The sequence below is a fragment of the Ursus maritimus genome, unplaced genomic scaffold (assembly GCF_017311325.1).
Source record: "Ursus maritimus isolate PB19 unplaced genomic scaffold, ASM1731132v1 scaffold_12, whole genome shotgun sequence".
NCBI lineage: Eukaryota > Metazoa > Chordata > Mammalia > Carnivora > Ursidae > Ursus > Ursus maritimus.
This window is the reverse complement of record NW_024423564.1, coordinates 30,889,871-30,915,300: the sequence shown is the minus strand read 5'-3', so window position 1 is coordinate 30,915,300 and position 25,430 is coordinate 30,889,871. Positions and strand designations below refer to the sequence as shown.

Here is a 25,430-nt window from a genome sequence, read left to right as displayed (position 1 = left end):
GATGTCTTTTTTTCCGGCAGTAAACTAATCAGCTGAATAACTTACAAGGAATTTTATACTAGTTATCTAAATACTGAAAGATTTATGTATCAATATCAATGTAATAATATATCTTTTTTCTAGAAACAGGTTTCTTTTATTGACTGAAATGTCATTTTACAGAAACCTGGAGACATTTGAATCAAGAATCCGACCCAAGAACAAATTCTACAACTTCAGTAAAAAGGGCCCTAAGGAATTTTAAAACATCTGGTTGCACATGTCGTCTCATCTCAGAGCCACAGAACTTAATGTAAACAGATAGAACAGAAGACTACAGCACTGTGTGTGAATCTACAGGAAAAAATAAAAAAAGTCTTTGTCGGTCTGATTATTTAAAAAAAACAGTACCTAGGGTGCCTGGCTGGCTCAGTTGGTAAAGCATGCAACTCTTGATGTTGGAGTTGTGAGTTCAAGCTCCATGATGGGTGTAGAGATTATTTAATAACAAAAACAAAACCAAAAAAACCTAGGGGCATCTAGCCAGCTCAGTCAGAAAAGCACGCAACTCTTGGTCCTAGGGTTGTGAGTTCAAGCTTCACCATGGATGAGGTGTAGAGATTACTTAAATGAATAAATAAATAAAAACTAAAAACAACAGCAACAACAAACAACAAACTCCGATGTCTAGTGTTGTTGAGTCAAACTTGCATTTATATCTGAAAGGAAACTGGTCTTTGCACTTCTCATCTATGACCCACGATCCTTCAGTCAGCCATAGCAGCTACATGAGTTATTCACGGGTGGCTTAGGCTTCAGTGGAAGGCAGATAAAGATGAGAGACATGAGGAAGAGTGCTACCCCAGGGAACATGGTCTCAGTGAAAGCATGAGGGTGATGCTAATTCATGATGAATGACTAGAAAGCCTATTGTATTATAGTAAAGAACTACTATCACACTCTGCAAATTGATGAAATAGCCATTTCGCATCTTTTGTGTAAAAAAGGGCACTGTATTTGAAGAACAGCTAAGTTTTCATGGAACCAAACTGCACTCTGTAAATAATGAAACAGTCAATTCATTTTTTTTCTTGTTTATGGGCTGTTATAATAACTAAAAAATCTGAGTTAAAAATATATGTCTTGATATCTTCAGCAAGTAATATCTGCTACATTTTTACTATGAAGGGCTTATCATATAACATGAGGTTTAAACAATATAATAAAGGTTCAAACAATAAATCTCAACATCATTTAAAGTTATCTATCGGAAAAATATTGCTAAACAGTTAAGTAAAACTCTATAAAGATTTAATGCATTATTGCATAGACAGAATTATATTCATTAGAAAGATGCCTCTTCCTCTCTCTGCTTAATTATTAAAAATAACAAAAAATAATTATTTGTCCATATTGATCCGATTTTCGACTGGAAATAGTTCAAATGACCTGAAACAGAGATCATACACAAGAAGGGTGAAGATGAACCCTAATGCAATTTTGACATGTAACAGCATTTTGGTGTGTCAAGGCACCACTGCGCCTTGCAAATCTCTGGCTGTCTTCTCCATTTCTCCCTGAGAACATTCTCTTCCATGAGTTCCACCTTCAGCAAAATTTTGATGACTGCCAAAACTGTGCCCTCATAATTTGATCCTGACTATCAGGCCTATAATTCCACTTGTCTCCAGACATTTTCTCCTCTATGTCTCACAGACACTGAAACTTAAGAAGACTAAAGCATGAGAGGCAGGACTATTCCCTACTCCCCACAGATCTGCTCCCTTTCAGCATATCTCCACCTCTGCTTAAGGGCCTCATCACTGCTGAGGGGGCCGGGCCAGAGATCTCAGAAGCATACTTGCTTGCTCCCTTCCCATCTTCAAATGCCATACTCCCCGCCCCCCCACACATAGTTTTGACTTCTAAATAGCCCACATGTGTCAACTCTATTGCTAGCCTATCTGACTCACTTTGGATCCTCACCTATAGCTGGTTCTTAGCTTTATAAAACAAATCCAGTCATGTAACCGATTCCCTTGCCATGGCACACGTCTTGCAGTAGTTCTCAAAGTATGCTCATTGGAACTTCGGCGATCAAATTAATGTGTAGAATTTTTTTTAAAAATCAATTTTAAGTTTTCTTCCATGAAATGTTCTTAAACACTTAAAATAAGTACTACTGTTTATCTACAGTGTATGCTACCAATGGTGAAACAAATGAACACTTAGTAAGTGAACACTAATGGCAAAATAAAAAAAAACTCTGATGTGTATTTCAATGGTTCTTTGTTACGAATATGCACAGAACTGTGATTTTTATATTGATTCCTTTTTTTTAAAGATTTATTTCCTTATTTGAGAGAGAGAGAGAGAGAGTGTGTGTGTGTGTGCACACACGTGCACGCACGAGAGGGGGGTGGGGAGGGGCAGAGGGAGACACTCTTTAAGCAGACTTCCCACTGAGCATGGAGCCCCATGCAGGGCTTGATCTCACAACCCTGAGATCATGACCTGAGCCAAAACCAAGAATTGGATGCTCAACCCATCTGACCCACCCAGGCGCCCCTAATGACTTCTTCTAATTGTTAAACTTCTGCTAGGAAAACTGTTTCTTGTTTCAGGATGGAAGGCAATGTATCCCTATTTCTTGATGTGAACTTTGTGGCTTTGAGGTGTTCTATACTAAGGTTTTGAGTTTCAGACCCACTGACCTCCTCAGCAAGTTTAAATTCTGTTCTCATATTCAAGGCTGTCAGAATTACCCTCCTTTTCCATTATCATCTGTGCTGGTTATATCCTTATAAACCACTTGCCCTAATCTTAGGTATGTCTTGATCTGTTATGCCTCCTTGCCTCAGTCCATATTAGTTTATCTGGTATGAATTTTCTTTCTACCTCTCTGCTTAGCAAATTCCATCTTTTGCCCACTCCTCTGTTGATCCCCTCAAGCAGTTGCTTTGTCCTCTGTATTTTTACAATTTATAATGTACCATAGGGATAATTACGATATATACAACTATTTATATGTAAGTGCACTAATTTTTTATTTATTGATTTCTGCCACAGTGATTTTAGTTTTCCTTCCCTTATCCTTTTCATACTTTCTATTCATTTACTCATCAATTATGTTCTGATCATCTAACATGTGTAAGATCCTATCCTGAAAACTGGGGATTCAGAAGACATTAAAACAAACAAAAATCCCTATGTTTTAGCAGGTTAGAAGTAAACAATCTAGGTCTGGATATTTATTATAAAGGAAAAAAAAAAAAAAGAACAGTAAAAAAAAAAAAAAAAAAAAAAAAAAAAAAAAAGCAAAGCAAACGCTGGAAGGAAAACTTGTAACTATCTTAAATGTGGCCAAAAAAATTGGTATTTGAATAGAGCCCTGGGGGAGGTGAGAGCCTGAGCCATGTGGCGCTCTAGGGGGAGAAGTGTTTCCAGGCATTGGAAAGGCAAGTGCAAAGACCCAAAGTCTGCAGCACAGCATATAATCTTATAGCTGATATCAGTTTGAATAACTCCAGAAGACACCGAGGCACTTGTGAGATGGCACGGTAGTAATGAAGAAATCCCAGGCAAAGGTCAAGCAGCAATAGCTTACTGGCCCTGCAATTTTCTCCTATTGACTTGGCATTTTGGCAACTTGCTCAGCACAAACAGTCCAGCTTGGGAACAAGTAAGCTCCCTGTATCTTATGTACCAAGTAATAGATGGATTCTTGAAAAAAAGCCAAGGATATAAGGAAAAGTATGACTTCTCTGGTTTCATAGCTTTATAGTATGATCCAAAAATCTCTTCCCCTTCGTTTGTACTGCCTGTCCTTCAATCTGTTTATTATTTCACTCAAGCATCATTTATTCAAATCCCATTTAGGTGCTCATCCCGATAGATACCCATTGCAAGGACTATTTTAAAGCTGTTCTGGGATCCTTTCCAATCACTTGTTCCACACGTGTCCAAACACATTTAGATTTGTGACTCTATGTAATAATAATCAGTACCTATTTTTAAATGCTTATTTCCAGTATATACAAGCCATTCATAAACCTCATCACTGATGCAGAGTGTGTCATTTTTGATGCAAAGGTCAGCAATTACTTGGAGTTCCTCTTTGGTATATACCTATATGTATTAAAGAAAACAAAAGAGGAGAGCCAATTATGATTCAACATGTGAGAAAATGATAGGTCAGAAGACAGTATAAAGAGATCAAAGACTCACCTTGCCAATGGGGTTATGTGGAGTATTCAGTATAATAGCTTTGGTTTTAGAATTAAATTTACTTGCCAGTTCTTGAGGATCCAATGTCCAGTCAGAACTAGACCATCTTTTCCCATCAACAGGTTTCTAAGTATGAAGAATCAAAATGTGATTTAATTCAATTAATTCATGTTTGCTACCTTACAAATAAATAACCTAACTGGGAAAAAAAATTAGAGAAAGGTAAGGCGAAGGTAACTGAATAAATGACTAACAAAGAAAATAAACAGAAATCACCAAGCTTTAAGAGCCCAGAGGACCTGAGTTTCATGCTCACACCTATTAAATGGGAAAATAAACTCTTGTCAACATAAACAGCTGTTAAAGTGTCAAAGGAGCCAGCTATAACTATGGTTAACATGTCTGGTACTTTAAAGCTAATATAAGATTCTGTGATTCACCTTAGTGTATTACTTATTTTAGTAAGATTTTTAAAAAGACAATGGTAGCGCACTGATTAAATTCCTAAAAATAAAAGCAAAATTTAAAAAATCACTTCATTCAGAATTCAACAAGCATTTATGGAGCAGCCAGCATACACCCTACACTGTTAGTCACTGGGGAGCAGTGCTAGGAAAGTGAGTTAGTGGTGGTGCTCACGTTGGTGGGGGAGACACAGAACTGCAGAAGATACCGTGACATATAATGTGAATGCTGATACAACAGAGACACATGGCAAACACAGGATAAAGTAATAAAAGTTGCCCTCTTGAAGAAGTTGATGACCTTTAACCATAGTAGAGATACACAGTGAATCCCAAAATGTAATCAAAGTAGAAACTTCACCAGGGACAAAGCAATTATGTGTATTTTCAAAACATCTTAAAGCATGTGAACGGTGCTGGCAAACTTACAGATCTCAGGGGAATAAAAACAGGTGTTGCTCCAGCCATTCTCACCATGGGCTCATAGCAGTCATAGAAAGGCATTATTATTATGACCTAAAATAAGACCAAATAAGAATGTAACATACCAATTATTCATGCATTTAAAAAATACTGTGTAACTACTATGTGTAAGGCACTATACTACATGCTGAGATGCAGCAGTGAAAAAGCTGGCCTTCCCTTCTGTCATGGAGCTAACAGCCACGTGGCAAAGACCCTAGAGATATGCTTGTCCAGGAGTCCTTGGTCTCTTAATGAGATCTACAGAAGGGCTTGCAGTGAGGATTCTTGAAATTATATGCAAAGCTTTACGTATGCCTAGGTAGATTTTTTGGAGGAAGAGGCCCTAGCTCTCATCACATCCTCAAAGGAATGTTCCAGCCAAAACATTGAGAATTTCTTTAAATTTTGAATTATAGAATAAAATATCAAAGAGGGTCAGAAGCCAAAACTATAAGGAAAGATAACACAGCAATGCTCTCCATTATGGGGTACTACTTTACAAGTATTATCCTGAGAGTAAAGATGTTTCTCTCTGCTCAAAAGCACTCCAAAACAAAGACTGAATGCAGGGAGCCTAGTTAAGAGCCCATTGTTATTGTCTGATACCCACAATTTCCCTCCGGGTGACTTATATTTAGATTCAGTCTTTTTTCCTTGCCCCTTGAGATCTATTTCTTGTTCTTTGGCCCCTGTGTGCTCTCGCTCAGTCACCTGTGGGCTGGCTTTTAGGTCAGCCAGTGGGCCAATCCAACCTGTCCAGTTGGTATTCCACCCACAAACCACCAGCCTATATCTAGCCTCCTTTTTACTTTTCTATAACAAAGTTTGAACATATAACTTATACCCATCATTTACATTCAATTTTTCTTTCTTTCTTTCTTTCTTTCTTTCTTTCTTTCTTTCTTTCTTTCTTTCTTTCTTTCTTTCTTTCTTTCTTTTTTGAGAGAGAGCACAAAAGTGCAGGAGGGGGAGAGGAAGAGGGAGAGAAGACTCTTAAGCAGGCTCCACACCCAGCCTGACATGGAGCTCAATCTTACAACCCTGAGATCATGACCTGAGCTGAAATCAAGAGTCAGACACTTACCTGACTGAGCCACCCAGGCACCCCTAGGTTTCTCTGTTTTTAAATAGCTGAATAAATTTACATGATGGCTATCGCTAGATTAAAGGGTACAAACATTTTTATGGCACCTTATACATACAGCTGAATTGCTTTAGAAAAATTGGGTAACTATTTATAATTTCACAAGTCAACACTAAGTTGTCTCACTTAACTTTTGTGTTCAATTATGGGTATCTAATTGTTGTTCTAAATTTGCACTTTATACTGTGATTTCTGCATATTACTGTGTATACCGTGTATTTACTGTGTATTTCTTATGATGTGAAATACCTGGTCAAAGGGCCTTACGTTCTAAAGCCCCTGTTTGTGCTAACCATTCAATTCACACTGAGCACCTACTATATACAGTTCACTATGTTAGGTGTCAGCTATTGTGAAGGGCAAAGAAATCAATCTTTGTTCATTCCCTTTGGGAAGGGATCTTTTTCTCAAGTGGACTGTAAGTTCCTAATTAGTCTGAAATTCTCAGGGACCAAGATGACCTATCTTTGAAGCCTGGTGAGAAACACAGTGCCTGATTTGAAGTGAGAGCTGAATAATGGAAAATAAACTGGGGAGGCAGAGAGGTAAAGCTGAAACAATATACTTGACACTCTTTGCTGTAATTTCTTCATTTTTATGATGGAAATAATTCCCCTCTCTTTCTGAAGAGTATTTATTGAGTATTCAGTATTTTAGGGATTGGCAGTACCGCAATAAACTGGTTCTCCTGGAACTTACATTCTACTGAGAGAGATAATAAACAAGAAAACACAGAAATAAGTTATAGATAATTTCAGATAGTAATAATGCTATAAAGGAAATAAAACAGGTCAATGTGATAGAAAGTGACATGTGTGTGGTTTCAAGATATCAGATACAGCGATCAGGGAAGAAAGAATAAAGAAAAGAAGGTCAAGGGCTGAGCCTTGGGATGCTCGAGCAGATGCAAGAGGAAGCAACGAAGGATTAACAACATCAGAGACTGAGATAAAACGTTCAACTAGTTTACAGATAAAGGAGATTATGTATATGAAAGGTACCTGTATTTCCTTAAGTAGCTATTGTCTGGCATCGCAGAGGGCATTAGAGATGTAAAAGAATAGCATAATACAAAGTAACAGCAGTATCTTTTATAGAAGAGGTACAGGGAAAGTGCCATGAGAGTTCAAAGAAAGGAATTAACAACATAGATCAGGGCAAATATTCATTCTTCAGACTCGGCTTAAGCAATGCCTCTCTGGAGTCTTCCAGGCCTCCCTTAGCAGAGCCGCCCCACCGTAACTTACACGTTCTCCGCTACTGACTGTCACACGCATTCCAATTCACCAGTTTGCGAGTATCTCCTCTACCACACAGAAAACTCCTTGCACACAGAAACTGTCTTTTAAAAATCTCCTAGTATAGGAGATCCTCAGTGATTTCTGAATTAATGAAGAGGTCAGGAAATACTGAAGCAGGGGTATTGGAATGATGATGGGGATGTATGGGCAGAGTTGACCGAGTTTGGGGCCATGTGAGTCACAGAATTAGAGCAGAGATCACTCATCCTTCTTGTTACACATGGTGCTGCTAACAAGGCTGGGCACAAAAATACACTGACCAAATACTTGCTGAGTTCAGATAAGGGTAATTTTAGTCGTGCAAATGAAAGATTCATTATCCCCATCACTGCTAGCCCTTCCACTTACTCTTATCTAAACAGGCTGTAAAAATGAGTCACATGCAACAAAATAGATGAATCTCACAGACATAACAATAAATGAAAGAAGCCATTCAAGAGTACATACTGTGTGATTCCATATATGTCAGGTTAAAGAGCAGGTAAAATGAGCCTATGGTGATAGAAGACAGAAGAGTAGCTACCTCTGGAAGAATATAAACTAGGCAGGGGCAAAAGGGAGCCTTCTGGGTGCTGGAAATGTACTAGATCTTCATCTAGTGGTTACGGAGGTACATATACACAGACATATAAATATATACATGCAAACAATTTATCAAGCCGTATGCTTAAGATTTGTGAATTTTACTCATGTGTACTATACTTCAAAAATAATTAAAAATAGAATGTGAGGGGCGCCTGGGTGGCACAGTTGTTAAGCGTCTGCCTTCGGCTCAGGGCGTGATCCCAGGGTCCTGGGATCGAGTACCACATCGGGCTCCTCTGCTAGGAGCCTGCTTCTTCCTCTCCCACTCCCCCTGCCTGTGTTCCCTCTCTCACTGGCTGTCTCTCTCTCTGTCAAATAAATAAATAAAATCTTAAAAAAAAAAATAGAACGTGAAATAAATAACTCAAAGGCAGTACAAATGATAATAATTGGTATAAGTAAGATGATACTGTTAATATACTTACTTCATCTCCCTTGTCAATTAATCCTTGAATGGCATTAAAAAGAGATCCATACGCTCCTATTGTCACAAGGATTTCTTTATTTGGATTGATTTGATTTTGATAAAATTTTTCATATAAGCAGGCTAGAGCTTTCACAAGTGATGGATGACCCTGTTGAATAAAAAAACAGGAAAAAAAACCTTGAATTTGATTATGGGATCTACTTCTTGGAGGTACTCTGGATCTAAAATGAAAGAATTTTTAAAATTTGGGTTTTATGTTTATAGTTATCCTAAGAAAATTTATATTTTTGAATGGAAATAACATTTTTTCTCTACTCTCACAGGATTCCTACATGAAGGATCATGAAAACTTGCTAATGACTAAAAAAGACCCTGTTAAAGGATTGGTTTTGGAACTTAAAATTACAACGTATTTGCTTTGATAAAAATTGACTTCAGTACCAAATATATCTTCAACAGCACATTTTTTGACAGAAATCAAATCACATTCAATTACTTTATTTTTGACAGTAATTAAATTATATTGCATAGAGTTGGACTTTTTCCCCAGTTAAAATAAGAAAATCTGCATTGTCTATATATCCCAAATCTATTCTTCCATGTTACTAAAGAGAAGGCTGTTATGCCAACATATTTTGCCCTCTCTGCCCCCAAAGAGATGCACATCAGTGCTCCTGTGAGAGTTCATGTTAGGAGGAAGCAGGACATTCTTCACCACCATGGTAGCCAGGAGGGGAGGGGTCATCCAAGTGAACTACCATGTTCACCAGAGGAATGAAGGGACTGTACATGCACAAAGTCTGAGGCAGGCAGGAAGTCTTGACTCACTCATTCGCTCTTCTCCTACGTTCTCTGCTCTTCCCTCCTTCTCTTTCTTTTCCTTCCCTTTCCCCCTCCTTGTGTTATTTGGTATTGAAGTCAATATTTCTTATTTCTTATTTTTTCCTAGCACGTAGCTCCTCTTTCTGCTTTTGGAGAACCACCTTGATTTCTGTCAGTTGCAAATGAGAGTCCAATTGCAGGGCATGTGCCTTTTTCGCAAAGCACCTTGGGCTCTGGAGGAATAAACTGGATCAGGACACAGGACAAGAGGGAGGCTGGTAGGATATACCCCAGGTTTAGGAAGTAAGATAGCCTTCGGTCATTCTGAGTTATCCATCCCTAGGTCATATGAAAAGGAGGCATTTTTTGTTAAAGATACTTTTGTCTGTCACCTTTGTCAGAATGTCGGCTACTATGCCACAGACCCTCACCCAATCAAAATCAATAGAAACAGAGCTATAGCACATTTTCCATACTTTGAAATTAGGAGATATTATAATATTAGAGAAAGTGAGTATAATTAATAGGGGAGGTGACAGAACACAGCCAGTAAACTAAAAAATAATAGCAAGAGAAAAAGACCACTTAAATTCAACCTCCAAAAAATATACACAATTTGTGAAAAGAGCAAGAGAAGATTGTCACCACTCCCAGAAATCCAAAATTTCCTTTGAATTTCATTTTAATAACAGGTCTAACCAATTCTAGCAAAGGGCGATCTGAAAGCAACCGTAAACATTATACATCTTTCCTCAGAATAATAAGGGTCTGTGTTTTTAAAAATTTTTAATCACAAAAATAATGCACGCTTCATATAATAATTTAAACTAGGCAAAGATGTGTTAAATATAATTATGATCTCTCCTCAACAACACTTCCTTCTCATCCCCCTGAGGTGACCAATGTCATCCAGACCCTGGTGACAGTGCAATACCATCCCTGTGCTTATTCCAATATAAAAACACATATATACATATACTCACATATATTTACAAAAACTGGAAAATATTTAAGAAATAGGCATAGGTTACAGCAAAGGAAATATCAACAAAACTAAAAGGCAACTATGGAATGGGAGAAGATATTTGCAAATGACATATCAGACAATGGGCAGGAATCCAGAATCTATTAAGAACTTATCAAACTCAACACCCAAAAAACAAAAAATCCAGTCGAGAAATGGGCATAAGACGTGAACAGACATTTCTTCAAAGAAGACATACAAATGGCCAACAGACTCATGAAAAAAATGTTCAGTATCACTTATCATCAGGGAAATAAAAATCAAAACCACAATGAGATACCACCTCACACCGGTCAGAACGGCTAAAACTAACAAGTCAGGAAACAACAGATGTTGGCGAAGACGTGGAGAAAGGGGAACCCTCTTACAACTGTTGGTGGGAATGCAAGCTGGCACAGCCACTCTGGAAAACAGAATGGAGGTTCCTCAAAAAGTTAAAAATAGAACTATCTGGGGCACCTGTGTGGCTCAGTTAAACATCTGCCTTCGGCTCAGATCATGATCCCAGGGTCCTGGGATAGAGCCCCGCCTTGGCCTCCCTGCTCAGCAGGGAGTCTGCTTCTCTCTGCCCCTCCCCACTGCTTGTGCACGCACACGCTCTCTCTCTCTCTCATAAATAAATAAATAATCTTTAAGGGGCGCCTGGGTGGCTCAGTCGTTAAGCATCTGCCGTCAGCTCAGGGTGTGATCCCAGGGTTCTGGGATCGAGCCCTGCATTGGGCTCCCTGCTCCGCTGGGAGCCTGCTTCTTCCTCTCCCACTCCCCCTGCTTGTGTTCCCTCTCTTACTGGCTGTCTCTCTCCCTGTCAAATAAATAAATAAAATATTTAAAAATAAATAAATAAATAAACGGAGGGGTGGCTCAGTCAGTTAAGTGCTGCCTTCCGCTCAGGTCATGATCCCAGGCTCCTGGGTTCAAGCCCTGTGACAGGCTCTCTGCTCAGCAGGGAGCCTGCCACTCCCCCTGCTTGTACTCTCTCTGTCAAATAAGTAAATAAAATCTTTATATATATATAAATATATATATTTATTTATATATATTTATATATACTTATTTATATATATTATATATCTAAATATATATCCAGCAATTGCACTACTAGGTATTTATCCAAAAGATACAAAAGTGCTGATTCAAAGGGGCACCTGCACCCCATTGTTTATAGTAGCACACTACAATAGCCAAACTATGGAAAGAGCCCAGATGTTCATTGACAGATGAATGGATAAAGAATATGTGATGCACACACACACGCGCGCACACACACACACACACACACACACACACACACACACACACACGCACACACACACACACACACACACACACACACACACACACAGAGAAATATTACTTAGCTATCAAAAAGAATGAAATCTTGCCATTTTCAATGACATGGATGGAACTAGAGGCTATGACGCTAAGCGAAATAAGTCAGTCAGAGAAAGACAAATACCATATGATTTCACTCATATGTGGAATTTAAAAAACAAAACAGATGACCACAGGGGAAGGGAAGGAAAAATAAAACAAGATAAAAATAGACAGGGAGGTAAACCATAAGAGACTCTAAACTATAGGGAACAAACTGAGTGTGCTGGAGGAGAGGTGGGTGAGGGGATGGGGTAACTGGGTGATGGGCATTAAGGAGGGCTTGATGTAATGACCACTGGATGTTATATGCAACTGATAAATCACTAAATTCTACCCTGAAACTAATAATACACTATATATTAACTAAATTAATTTAAACAAAAAATTTTTTTAAAAAGAATGGGCACAGGTTATGTTCTAATAAAACTTTATTTACAAAAATCAGGACCGGGTCAGATATGGCTGAAGGCCATAGCTTGCCAAACTCCACTACGGATCAACTCAGGGAGAAGTGACAACAATATTTCGTCCCCCAATCCATGAACATCATATACCACTCCATTTGTATAAGTCTTACTTAATGTCTCTCAGCAAAGTTTTGTAGTTGTCATTGAACAGATCTTGCATATATTTTAAAAATTCAGTTCAAATATTTAACGTTTTGGGATGCTATTGTAAATGGTATTCAAAAAAATTTTTACTTTCCAACTGTTCATTTTTAGTATACGGAAATACAACTGATTTTTATATTTTGGTCTTGTGTTCCCACAACCATGCTCAATTCACTCAGTAAGTTCTGGTAGTTTTTTTGTAGAATCTAGGAATCTTTGTATATCCTAGGTATTTTATCACAGAAGGATAGGGATTGGTAGAGAGGTAGAGAGGAAGAAAGTAATTAGTTGGAAATAGAGGATATTAATTAAGAGGTCAATACTGAGGCTACATGTGTTAATGGGAGAGAAAATATGTATGCCAAGAGAATATTCTCTGGAAACTGATGTAGCCACTGTGGGAGACAGTACAGAGGTTTCTCAAAAAATTAAAAACAGATCTACCATACGATCCAGTAATTCTACTGGATATTTACCCAAAGAATTTGAAAACACTAATTCAAAAAGATATGAGCACCCCATGTTTATAACAGCATTATTTACAATAGCCAGATTATGGAAGCAGCCCAAGTGTCCATCGAGAGATGAATGCGTATAGATGTGGTGTATATATATACAATGGAATACTATTTGGCCATCAAAAAGAATGAAATCTTGCCATTTGCAAAAACATGGATGGAGCCAGAGTATAATGCTAAGTGAAATAAGTCAGTCAGAGAAAGACAAATAGTATACGATTTCACTCATATGTGGAATCTAAGAAACAAAACAAACAAAGGAAAAAAGAGGGAGAGACAAACCAAAAAACAGACTCTTAACTATATAGAGAACAAATGGATGGTTAGCAGAGGGGAGGTGGGTGGGGGGATGGGTGAAATACGTGAAGGGGATTAAGAGTACACATCGTGGTGAGTACTGAATAATGTATAGAATTACTGAATCACAATATTGTACACCTGAAACTAATATAACACTGTATGTTAACCATACTGAAATTTTTTTTAAAAAGCTGCAAAAAAAAGAGAAGATTCTCCTTCCTTTGTTGCCATCAGACCCTATGCTGGAACAACAGTAAAGGAAAGACCAAGATAGGACTGTGGAGGGTTAGAAGTTGGGGACAGCTCCTTCTAGGACATAAGGGCAAGCAAGGGTGGGGGTTCCTCCAATTATCAGGTTGGGACACCTGGTCCCAGAAAGCCAATTACACAGAAGTGATGGAAGTACATTCCCACACAATACAATATAAAATACAAGTTCAGGCCCCACATGGTCTTCATATACTCACAAAGCCTCGCGTATACTGGTTCAGGCTATCAATTGCTGCAATCTTCGATAACTTCTCCTTTACATATACAGGAGGGGATATATCTGGAAGGCCTTGACCAAGATTCACAACAGAGGGGTCTGCAGCCAACTTTGTAAATTCAACCCTAAAATTTAAAAAATACTAGTAAGTACTATAATTACAAAGTTAGCTTTTTATACCTCATGACCTTAATGTAAAAACCGAAAAACTAGAACCTAGTTTAGTCTTACAAATAAAAGAAAAACAAATTTCCAACAAAAACTTCACCATCTACAAAATGACTTTATCTAATTAAATGACGGCTGAACTAATGAACTTAGAAGTTTCTTACAAATCTCAGTTTCTTGATACCCACAGTGTCATCGTTTATTTTTTTCCCTTCAACCGTACCAGCTGCTGCTAAACCATGGGTTACAAGGTAAGCTCTTTGTCCTTCTCTCTGCCTACTCGCAGGCTGAGCACACGTACCGGGTGAATAAATCCGTGTATGGATCCGTAACTTCCTGCCAATTTCACTTAATGAATAAGTTAAAATAAATGCCTTTATTTGAGGACTATAGATGAGGCTAACAATTCCCAACTAGGAATATCAAAATGTGCAGGAAAAAAGCTTCACCAAATTATTATTGTTTATTCTAAGGTACTTACCATACATTACTATCAAGGCCTTCGATTCGTTTTGCATTGGTGATTTTCAAAGACATCTTCTGAAAGATACAAATATTGAAAGGTTTTTTAAAAAATTTCTTTAATCAAAATTCAAAAAGCCAGAAAATCATGGGTAACTCTACCTTTTCCCTATGTCACCATGGAAAAAGCGGTACCAAAATGACAAATGCCAGACTCCAATACAAAATTCTGAAGTGGAATCATCTCCCACCTACTGCCCTAAGAAGTGCTTTTTCTTACGATCCTTAGATGTTTATCTTCTCACAAAGGAACAAAAATAGCCTAAAGAAATAAACCAATCTGAAGGCCTGAAATGTACTGAAGAGAACAATAATGATACTAAAAAAAGTCAGTTTAAAAAAATACCTTGAGTCATTCTCTGAAGATCATTTTAGGTAAGATGTACTAACAATTCCACAAGTAAATGCCTTGAATGGCACACAGGAAGCACTCCACAAATGGTTTTAAAACTACTCAATGGAGAGCCCCAAATCATAATGCTCACATTACCGAGCACTGAGTACGTACCAGGCACTGTTCTAAGTGTTGTACATAATTAACTCATTTCATATTCATCACAACCCTATGGAGTGGTTCTCTTATTACCCCTAATTACATAGGAGCAAAGTGAGGTAAAGAGGATAAGGTTATAGAACTTTACACATCGGCCCAAGTTTACGGAAGCTAGGAACATTTAAACCCAACAGATTCAACTCAGGATTTGAACCCAGGCAGTTTGACTCCAGAATACATACTCCGATTTCTTTTTTTTTTCTTTTTTTCGATTTTATTTATTTATTTGTAGAGCGAGAGCATGAGCAGGGGAAGGGGCAGGGGAAGGGAGAGGGAAAGAGAGAATGTCAAGCAGACTCCACGCTGAGTGCAGACCCCCAACGCAGGGCTTGATCCCACAACCCTGAGATCACGACCCAAGCTGAAATAAAGAGTCGGATGCTTAATCAACTGAGCCGCCCAGGCGCCCCCAGATCTATTTCTATATACTGCCTCTTACTAAACAAGACCTTATAAAAAATATTACCAGAATGTTGCCTCCTAACAAAAGTGTATTAGACATTTAGATCAGGTCTCCTTACACCAAGCAAGCTAGGGCCATGGTAGAAAAATATTAAAAGTTAAAATTATGGTACAGCATACAATTTGTTAGTTCTCTAGATTTTAAAATTAAGTTTATACTATCTCCCCAAAGCACCGAATTAGCGTTGAGTTCACTGTTACCAAGCGGCTGGGGAAAAAAAATGATTGGCAGCATTTTTATAAAGATTTTCCTAATAGAATATTAAAGCAATTTTAATTCAATCTGGGAGGAAGATAATGATAATGGTTATTAAATAGACCATTGTTCTCATTCTATTCCAACAAAGGAACCAAGAAAAATATCTTTTTACTCTCATATTTTTTAATCTTTGAAACTCCAGTGAAATACATCACATGCAAATTCTCCAGAGGTTAAGGTGCCTTCCAGAATAGCATTATGATTAAGTACCCACATGATGCTATTCTAGAAACTACAATTATAAAACTAAAAAGTCCCAGAATGACAGAAAAAAATATTTTAACAATTGTCCTTTGCCATTAAAATGTTTAAAACTTAATGATTCATTTAGCATGTGGCTGCAAACACAGAGTACAAATTCATACACAAACAGGTGAGAAAAGTCTTCAGCAGATCATTTAGACACAAAGTCAATTTTACTTAAAATATTTAGATAATTGAAGGCAAAACACATTACCAGATTTAATTTTAAAATCTGTGTCCAGAGCAGCCTCTCTCTCACAACCTCCCCGCCTCTGTTCCTTCCCACCTCTATGCCTTAACCATTTTAATATTTCAAATTCCTCTACCTTAGTGGTCTTTCTACACCAATGTTTCCCAACCTCTTTTTCATCACTGCCCCCATCAGGAGACCTTTTAGATATTTCTTCTAATCATCTCCCCTACTGCCCCATACATTAAGGAGTTTTGTCAGATAGGACTGAGCTTTACAAGGTCACAAAACATTGTAATAGCTATGGTTCATTTCACCTGCCAAGCACCAATTTTCTCCCCTTGAGGGCAATAATGCCCCTGTTGAGAATGCATGTTCTGTACTCAATTCGATCCCTGCTCCCCACCTCCCTGTCTCTGCACTTGGCTAATTCCTAATTCACTCGCCACTTTCAGTTCTCAAGTTAGACTTCATTTCCTCCAGAGAGTGTTTTCTGATTCCCTAATTCAAGGTTATATATTCTTCCTACATACTCCTATCACACAGAGTACTTTCAGGCATTCACTATATAACACTGTAATTTTCCTGTTTATTTATCTATACCACTTCCTCAGACTGCAAACCCTGAGGATTAGGTCTAGCTTATTCATCGGTATGTGTCTGTATTAATCAGGTTTCTCCACAGAAACGGAACCAATAGAATGTGCATATATGTATAGTGATCCAAGGAATTGGCTTGTGTGACTTGTGAGGGTCAATAAGTTTGAAATCTGCAGAGCAGGCCAGCAAGCAGGCTAGAGACCCAAGAAGAGTTGATGTTACAGCTCAGAGTCTAAAGGCACTCTGGAGGCAGAATTCCCTCTTCCTGGGGGAAACTTTAGTCTTTTTTCTCTTATGGCCTTCAACTGATTGGATCAGGCCCACCCATATTCTATAGAAGGCAATTTTCTTAAAATTTACTGATTTAAATGTTAATCTCATTCGAAAAATGCCTTTAGAGACATCTACACTTATGTTTGAACAAATATCTGGGTTCCTTGGCCGAGCAAAGTTGACATAAAATTAAGTATCACAGTGTCCAACACATAGAACTATGCTTAGCACACAGTAATTTTTCAACAAATATCTGATAAATGAAAAAAATCCACACATTAGAAAGGAACTTATGGTATCAGTTGGCTTAACTTAAGTACTTATTGTGTCGGTCAGCTTAAGTTAATATATGCTTCAGTAACAAATGACCCCAAAGTCTTGGTGGCTTAAAATCATAAAGGTTTATTTATTTTTCATACTACATACTGACTGAAGGTCAGCTGCTACTTTGTTCCATGTCACTGTCACTCTGAGACATGAGCTGATGAAATAGCCTCTTTTTGGAATACTGTCAGTTTCATAGCAGAGAGAAAAAAATTTTAAATTCTGCTTAGATATGCACATACCACTTCTACTCACATTGTATTGGCTGAAGCAATTCATTGCTATGCCTGATACCAACATGGCAGAAATGAAGTCTGGAGGTACAATGACTGTTGTGGGTTGAATTGTGTAGCCCCCCAAATTCATGTTGAGGCCCTACCACCCACTACCTCAGAATCTGACCTTATTTGGTAGTAGGTTCATTGTAGATATAGTTGGCTAAATTAAGGTCATGGGTTGGGGGGAGGCTAATCTGATATGACAGTATCCTTATAAAAAGGGTGAATTTGGAGACAGTCTGGTATACAGGGAGAATGTCACAGGAAGACGAAAGTGATATTTTTGAAAGTCAGGGAATGCCAGAGATTGACAGCAAACCACCAGAAATTAGGGGAAAAGCATGAACAGACTTTCTCACATCATGCAGAAGAAACCGACCCTGGTACACTTCACTATTGGGCTTTTAGCCTACAAAATTGTGAACTAATACAGGTTTGTTGCTTCATCCCCTCAGTTTGTCATATTCTGTTAAGGCAGCCAGAAGAAATTAATACAGTGATGAACATTTACAAGACACTGGATAGTGTCTAAAAACATCAAGATTCAGGGGCGCCTGGGTAGCGCAGTCTCGTTAAGCGTCTGCCTTCGGCTCAGGGCGTGATCCTGGCGTTCTGGGATCGAGCCCCACATCAGGCTCCTCCTTTGGGAGCCTGCTTCTTCCTCTCCCACTCCCCCTGCTGTGTTCCCTCTCTCGCTGGCTGTCTCTCTGTCACATAAATAAATAAAATCTTTAAAAAAAAACAAAAACAAAAAAAACCCCATCAAGATTCAGCAGTAGATGATATGCTCACTATATAACAATTACTATCTAGAGCAGATCCAGTCTTATAAAATGAAAATAAACCTGGAATCCTATGGGGAATTAAGTATGAGCCTCAGGTGTATGATGGGAAATCTACAGGGCCTATATAATTTCTGGACCAGCTACTCCATGAGCTGGTTTCTTCTCCCAGGTAAATTAATGTCTGGCATACATATATTGCAGTGCTATTTTATAAACACAAAAATGCTACTGAAATAATAAGCAGCATCTTTTTTTGTCAACTTGAGGCTGAAAAGTGCAGTTCTGAAGAATGACCACTAGGTGCCACTCTTGGCAGAGATGAAAAAAAGGTTATTGCTAATTCTCTCTAAAATGGTTACTGCAGTGGTGCTGGAACAAGGAAACCCTGGAAAGAAGAAAAAATATTACCCATTATCCTAAGACTAGCATACTAAAGTTTCAACTGTATATATTTTGAGAACTCTGACTGTAAGACTGCCACTTTTAGGTCAGATAGGATAGGTGTAGACAAACCCAAATGGTGGGTTAAAGCTGGGGAAGCTGAGGCTGTGAGTGTCTATGAAGTATGGGCCAAGTCAAGCATAAAAAGATAAAGAATGCAAGAAAAGGTCAGAAGCAGAAATTACAAAGCTAATGGTTGGAGAGGTGAAGACAATAATCAGATATGAGAAACAGACCCCAGGACTTCAACACTAGACTGGAGGAGAAGGTAAATAACAATACAATGGGCACCGCTCTAAGGTGGTCTCTGGCTGCTGGAGCAGCCAAAACATTCATTATCTTTCAGATCTATGAATTAGGTATTTCTAGTTGCCCTCACATGTAATTTGTTAAACATTTGCCTTTTAACAGAGTATCTTAAACATTTTATAAATTTTCTTAGTCATAAAATTTTCACCTTTGTTTAGCAGATGTTATTTCAGGTTCTTTACTCATTCATTCCCTATCATTCGGGAATTTGTTATTTCCAATGTTTTGCAACTATAGGTAGTGTGTTTCTACTGTGCACTTAATTATAGGGTTCCTATTCTGTTTCCTTCAGTTTTAAAGTTTGATGTGGAGGAGAATGCCCTACTATAACACAAGTATTTATTATCACAAGAATGATGAAATATCATCAATATATAGTCATCTAGCTCCAGCTAAACTAACTAAACACACAAGTTTTGATTTACTTTTATGGAAAATGTAAGGTATAAAATTTGATGTTCCAACAAACACAGTGATGACACTTAGTATCATTTCCCTTCTTCCTTAGCACTTACTTCCTAAATGTCTTCTTTTTAAATACAGATCTATTTTAAAAAGAAATTTTGCCATCCCCTGGGTGGTGCAGTCAGGCCTCCAACTCTTGGTTTCGGCTGGGGTGGTGATCTCTGGGTTGTGAGATCAAGCCCTGAATCAGGCACAGTGAGGGGTCTGCTAAGGCTTCTCTCTCCCTCTCCCTCTGCTCCTCCCCATGCTAGCTCTCTTGTGCTCTCTCTCACTCTAAAATAAATAAATAAATCTTTTAAAAAATAAGAAATTTTGCATATAATTGCATAATAAATTGCATAATTGGACACTTTACCAGTTTGAGAGTTTGCCAGAAAGTTGATTGTTTCCTAATCTGACTGAAAAGAAACTTTGTTATATTCTTTTCCAGCTTTGAGGCTGAGAAACAGATCACTGCATAGACGCCTCTGAAGCTCCCAAGCTATGTTACTCAGCTCTCTTAGAAACGCAATCAAAAACGGTTTAGGCAAAAGGGGGGAATTTATCAGAAAGCTTGTGTCACCATGATAAGGAAAGAAGTGTGGCCAGGCTTAAGGGTAACTGAAGCCAGAAACCTGAACCTCACTAGGGCTCTGCTTCATCTATGTTTCTACCCAATCTCGGTCTGCTTTTCCCCACAGGAGACAAAAACACAGTCACACCTCCCAGTTTCACCACGAGAGGGACTGAGAGTTGCTTTTTCTATCCCAATTTTGAAAATTCTAGGGAAGGGTTCTGAATGGCCTAGCTTTGGCTAATAAACTGTGGCATTTCTCCAAGAATTTAAGAAGTACTATATTAGTATGGTTGTTAAGACCATGATGAAAAAATACTAGCAAAAGCAGTCTAGAGCAAGATCATGAGAGGTGTAGAGATGCAGTTGAATAATGGTGCCCTTTTTTTGGATGATGTCTTTCAGTGTGCTCACTACCCAATCAAGTAATGGTATAGACCTGACTCCACAATCCCCTGGTTCTTCCAGGCATGCTCCCTGAGCCAGAACTTGTCAATACCCCTGGATAGTACCTCTATAAGACAGTAGCCTCTATTGAAAAACATGGTTCGAATAGGGGAAAAGAGCATTTTCCAGAGAAACAGGAGTTGATGATGTTCTTAAAAGGAGGGAGGGGTCTCAGGCCATGGTAGTGTGTCTAAATGGGAAGGTTCATAGGGAGAGTGCTGTAGACACCCCGAACCTGTAGCAGAGCTAAAGATGTGGAGCTGAAGCTTCTACTGCTGGAACAGAGAGCCAAGGGAGAGAGCCGGCTATAGAACCAATTTCTAAGGCAGGGGTGAAATTAAGTTTCCTCTTACTGACTGATACATTGCTAGTGACTGCAGTCTCACGTCTCCTTTACATTCTAATCACACTGGCTTTCGTTCATCCATGCAACGAATATTTATTTAATATGTATTGTGCACAAGGTACTCTTCGGCGTGGACTAGATCAGTGAGCAAAACAAACCAAGATTCCCTATTCTCACTGAGCCTTTCTTCTTTCTATACCTCAAACACACCCAGTTTATTTCTATCATATGTTATATTACTCTATATAGTATTCACCACTCCTTTTCGGAAGGAGTGACTCAGACTGGCCATGTGATTTGCTCTGGTCAATGGCGTGTGAGTGGATGTGACATATACTATGTCTAAGAAGCTGTAAGTGCTTGTGCATGGTTTTGGCTCATACTACGGTTATGGCTTATACTCACACTTCTCTGCTATGAGAAGACTTTGTCTCAGATAGGGGCTACTCCTTTAGTCTCAGTCCTGGAATAAAAAGATACAGAGTGGAGCTACAACCTGGAGCAAAGCCACTACTGATTTGTAGCCTACATATAACATGGGTGAGAATAAAATGTTTAGTGACCTAAGAAGGTAAGATTTTGTGGGTTTTGGTACTGCAGCAAAGTTGCTGATATAAAAGAGTTTGCAATTGCTGTGTGCTCTGCCTGGAATGCCCTTCTCTTAGGCCCAGATTCCACCTTGCCTCGCCCTGCCTTTGTTTCCTTGGGTGAAGGCTGGAACAGCAATGGCTTCCTCCTCCACTTGGAAACTGGTGTGTAGCAAGGAAGCTCTGTGTGTGTGTGTGTGTGTGTGTGTGTGTGTGTGTATGGTCAGACCTCATGGTGTCTTGGAGGAGATGGAAATGAATTTTCCCTACTATATAAATAAATATTTGTATGGTTAAACACACACACACACACGCACACAAATATTAAAATACACCCTCCTCAGAGAGGGCTTCTAAAACTACATGCTTTAACATTAGTCATCGCCTCTCTCCTACTAGCCCCACCAAGAATGTTAGCATGTTTCTCTAACTTTCTTACAACATTTGCCACTATTTGAAATTATTATTTCTTAATTATCTATCTTGCTCACTAAAACAAAAACCTCAAGGACTTATCTTGTTCAGTGCTGTGTCTCTGGCAACGAAAGTGGTGTTTGGCAGGTGGTATTTATAAGTATTTTCTGAACACGTGAATGAAATCCCATCTCTTTTTAACTATCCTCATTTTTAACTACTTCAAGGGCATCCTCCCTCCGACCTATCCCTCAGTGCTACAGAGCTATGAACTTAAAACAGATACTGGGCTACCACTCCGCTCTAAAACCTTCAGTGACTCTCCTCAAACTACGGAACCTAGTTCAAATTCAAAAGTGGCATTCAAGGCCCTTAGTCTATTTCCAGCCTTCTCTCCCACCATGCTATCCCTTCTCATACAGTGATTCAACAGCTCAGAGCCACCTGCCATTCTCTAATTGCATTCATGGTGTTTCTGTTTCCCATGCCTTTTTTTTTTTTAAGAGTGAGAGAGAAGGAGAGAGTGCACGCATACGTGAGAGGGGTGGAGGACAGATGGAAAGGGAAAGAATATCAAGCAGGCTCCATCCTGAGCCTGGAGCCCAACAAAGGGCTCAATCTCATGACTGTGAGATCATGACCTGAGCCAAAATCAAGAGTTGGATGCCTAACCGACTGAGCCATCCAGGCACCCCTGTTTCCTATACTTTAATTCAAATTCTTTCCCCTGTTTGATATGATCTTCTCCATAATCCCCACTGTGGTAGACTCAGACATGACCTCCCAAAAGATGTTCACATCCTAACCCTTGGAACTTGTGACTATTTCCTTATATGGCAATATATATCCTTATGTCCTTGCAGATGTGATTAAATTAATGGTCTTGAGTTGGTCTTGATTATTTTTGGATTTTCCAGGTGGGCCCTAAATATAATCACAGGTATCTTTAAAAGGAAGCAGATGGAGTTCATACACATACAGAGGAAAAGGCCATGTGAAGACAGAGCAGAGGGTGATCTGAAGATGCTGGCCTTGAAGATTAGGCTGATCTGACCATAAGCCAAGGAGTACCAGCAGCCACCAGAAGCTGGAAGAAGTAAGGAACGTATTATTCCCTGGAGCCTCTGGAGGGAGTGTGGCCCTGATGATACCTTCATTTTGGCCCAGTGATACTGATCTTGAATTCTCATCTCCATAACTGAGAATAAATTTCTGTGTAATTAAGCCATCAAGTTTGTGGTAATTTGTTACAGTGGCCATAGGAGACTATTAAACACAATCTACCTGATAACATATAGTATGGTGACTAAAGACCAAACCCACATTTCCTTAGTTGCAAACTGGAGATAAAAATAGTGTTTACAAAATAGGACAGCTAGAAGGATTAAATGAGACATCATGTAAAGCACATAGTGCAGAGGCATATGAGGAACATTAAAAAAAAATGTTTATTATTAATATTGCTTGACTTAAAAAAATTTATGAAATCTATTTTGATTTTATAGAAAATCAGAGTATGCCACCCCAAAATATGCCACTTTGACATAAGGACCATTTTGAGCTGAAGGCAACTGAGAAGAAGCAGACGCAAGAAAAACTCTCTGCCCTCCCCTCTCTACCAGGATAGGCAAGACAATCACCAGAGACAATTCTAGACTCTTATCAGATGAAATAGCACAAGAGGAGTCTACATAAGAACACTTACTAAAACTACCCTTATTTTCCATTCCTAAGCCCCTTTCCCTTTGTCTTGTCACTTCTCTATAAATTTACTGTTCTTTCTTAAGATGCTATCCAAGCCCAAGTTCTAACCACCCCTTTGAGTTAGTTATTCATCACTGAGCTCTCCTGTATGTATGTACAATGCATATGTTAATTAGCTATATTTGTTTTACTCTTGTTAATCTGTCTTTTGTAAATCTAATTTGCAGGGCCTCAGTCAGAAAACCTAGGAGGGTGGATGATAGAGTTATATTTTTCCTCCCCTACAATATCATTCAGTGGGCTCACAAATCTTAAATAGTTGCCAGGTGAGCCACAGAATGGGAGAAAGTATTACAACACATATCTTACAAAAGACTACTATTTGGAATACATAAAGAACTTTTACAACTCAATAGGAAGGCAAACAAGATTTGACAGCCACTTTGTAGAAGACACATGAATGGCCAAAAGCACATAAAAGATCTTCAATGTCATTAGTTATTAGGGAAATGCAAAATAAAACCACAATGAGGTACTACTAGATACCCATCAGAACGGCTAAAATTGTAGATACTGAGTGTTGATAAGGATGTGGAGTAGCTGGAACTCATACAACCCTAGTGGGAATGTAAAATGGTACAACCACTTTGGAAAGCTACTTAGCTTAAAAATGAAACATAAATGTAGCATACAAGAAGTGAAAATGTATGGCTACACAACTGCTTGCACACAAATGTTCATAATAGTTTTATTCACAATAGCAAAAAACTAGAAACAATGTAAAAGTCCATTAACAGGTAAAGGGGTAAACGAATGAAGGTACATCCATATAATGGCACACTGTTCAGAAATAAAAAGGAATGAACTACTGATACATCACAACGTGCATAAGTTTAAAAATTATTATGCATGTGAAAAAATGATAAACAAAATTGTACATACTATATAATCCAATTAATATAATAATTTTAGATTATTTTAATTAATCAATTAATTTATTTATTTCTGGGGATGGGGGTGGGCAGAGGGAGAGGGAGAGGGAGAGTCTTGAGAGCTTGTTTGGAGGTTCTAGCAGGGGAGCGCAGCTACTCGTATACCCTTGACCGAAGAACGGTCCTCCTCTAGCGGGGAAGGTCGTCCTCTTCGACCGAGCGCACAGCTTCGGGAGGGATGCACATGGAGCCGTGAGGGAGGAAGGGGACACCCGCCTAGCCAGCCAGATCAGCTGAATCAACCCTGGCGATCAATGGGGTGACAGATGTCGCAGCCAGATCGCCCTCACATCCATGGGAGAGGGAGAGTCTTAAGCTCCATGCTCACTGCAGAGCTGGATGCAGAACTCGATTTTATAACCCTGAGATCATAATTTGAGCTGAAATCAAGAGTCAGAGGCTTAACCAACTGACCCACACAGCCATCCCTAAAATAATAATTTTTTAAAAAGCAAATTAATCTATGGAGCCAGAGCAAATCAACAGAGTGAAGGATGGACTGCAAAGGAACATGAGGGATCTTTTAGGGGTGATGGGCATGTTCCGTATGTTGATTTTAGCAATGGTTTCATAATATATACATCTTTAAATAATCACTGAGTTTTACCCTCTAAATGGATGCTGTTTATTGTATCTTGATAAAACTGACTGTAAAAAGCTGCCAGAGTAGTTTCTTATAAAACTAAAGATACTTCTAGTATATAATCCAGCAATCACTCTCCTTGGTATTTATACAAAGAAGTTGAAAAATTATGTTCATAAAAAATCCTGTGCGTGAATGTTTATA

General features: G+C 38.6%; 1 protein-coding gene across 5 annotated transcripts in view; it reads right to left on the bottom strand.

The window, feature by feature from the left end:
- Positions 1 to 25,430, bottom strand: part of KYAT3 (kynurenine aminotransferase 3) — a 57,537-nt gene that overhangs the window by 17,811 nt on the left and 14,296 nt on the right. For 3 of the 5 annotated variants that reach the window (XM_040627066.1, XM_008690628.2, XM_040627068.1), the window contains exons 3-8: positions 14,378 to 14,436; positions 13,709 to 13,853; positions 8,591 to 8,740; positions 5,100 to 5,186; positions 4,207 to 4,332; positions 3,987 to 4,107 (exon numbers count right to left, since the gene is read on the bottom strand). In XM_040627066.1, the coding sequence (XP_040483000.1) occupies positions 3,987 to 4,107; positions 4,207 to 4,332; positions 5,100 to 5,186; positions 8,591 to 8,740; positions 13,709 to 13,853; positions 14,378 to 14,436 (688 nt within the window). Of the gene's footprint in view, positions 1 to 3,986; positions 4,108 to 4,206; positions 4,333 to 5,099; positions 5,187 to 8,590; positions 8,741 to 13,708; positions 13,854 to 14,377; positions 14,437 to 21,351; positions 21,381 to 25,430 lie in introns of those variants that run through there. The other 2 variants (XM_040627069.1, XM_040627067.1) reach the window with 2 other exon arrangements.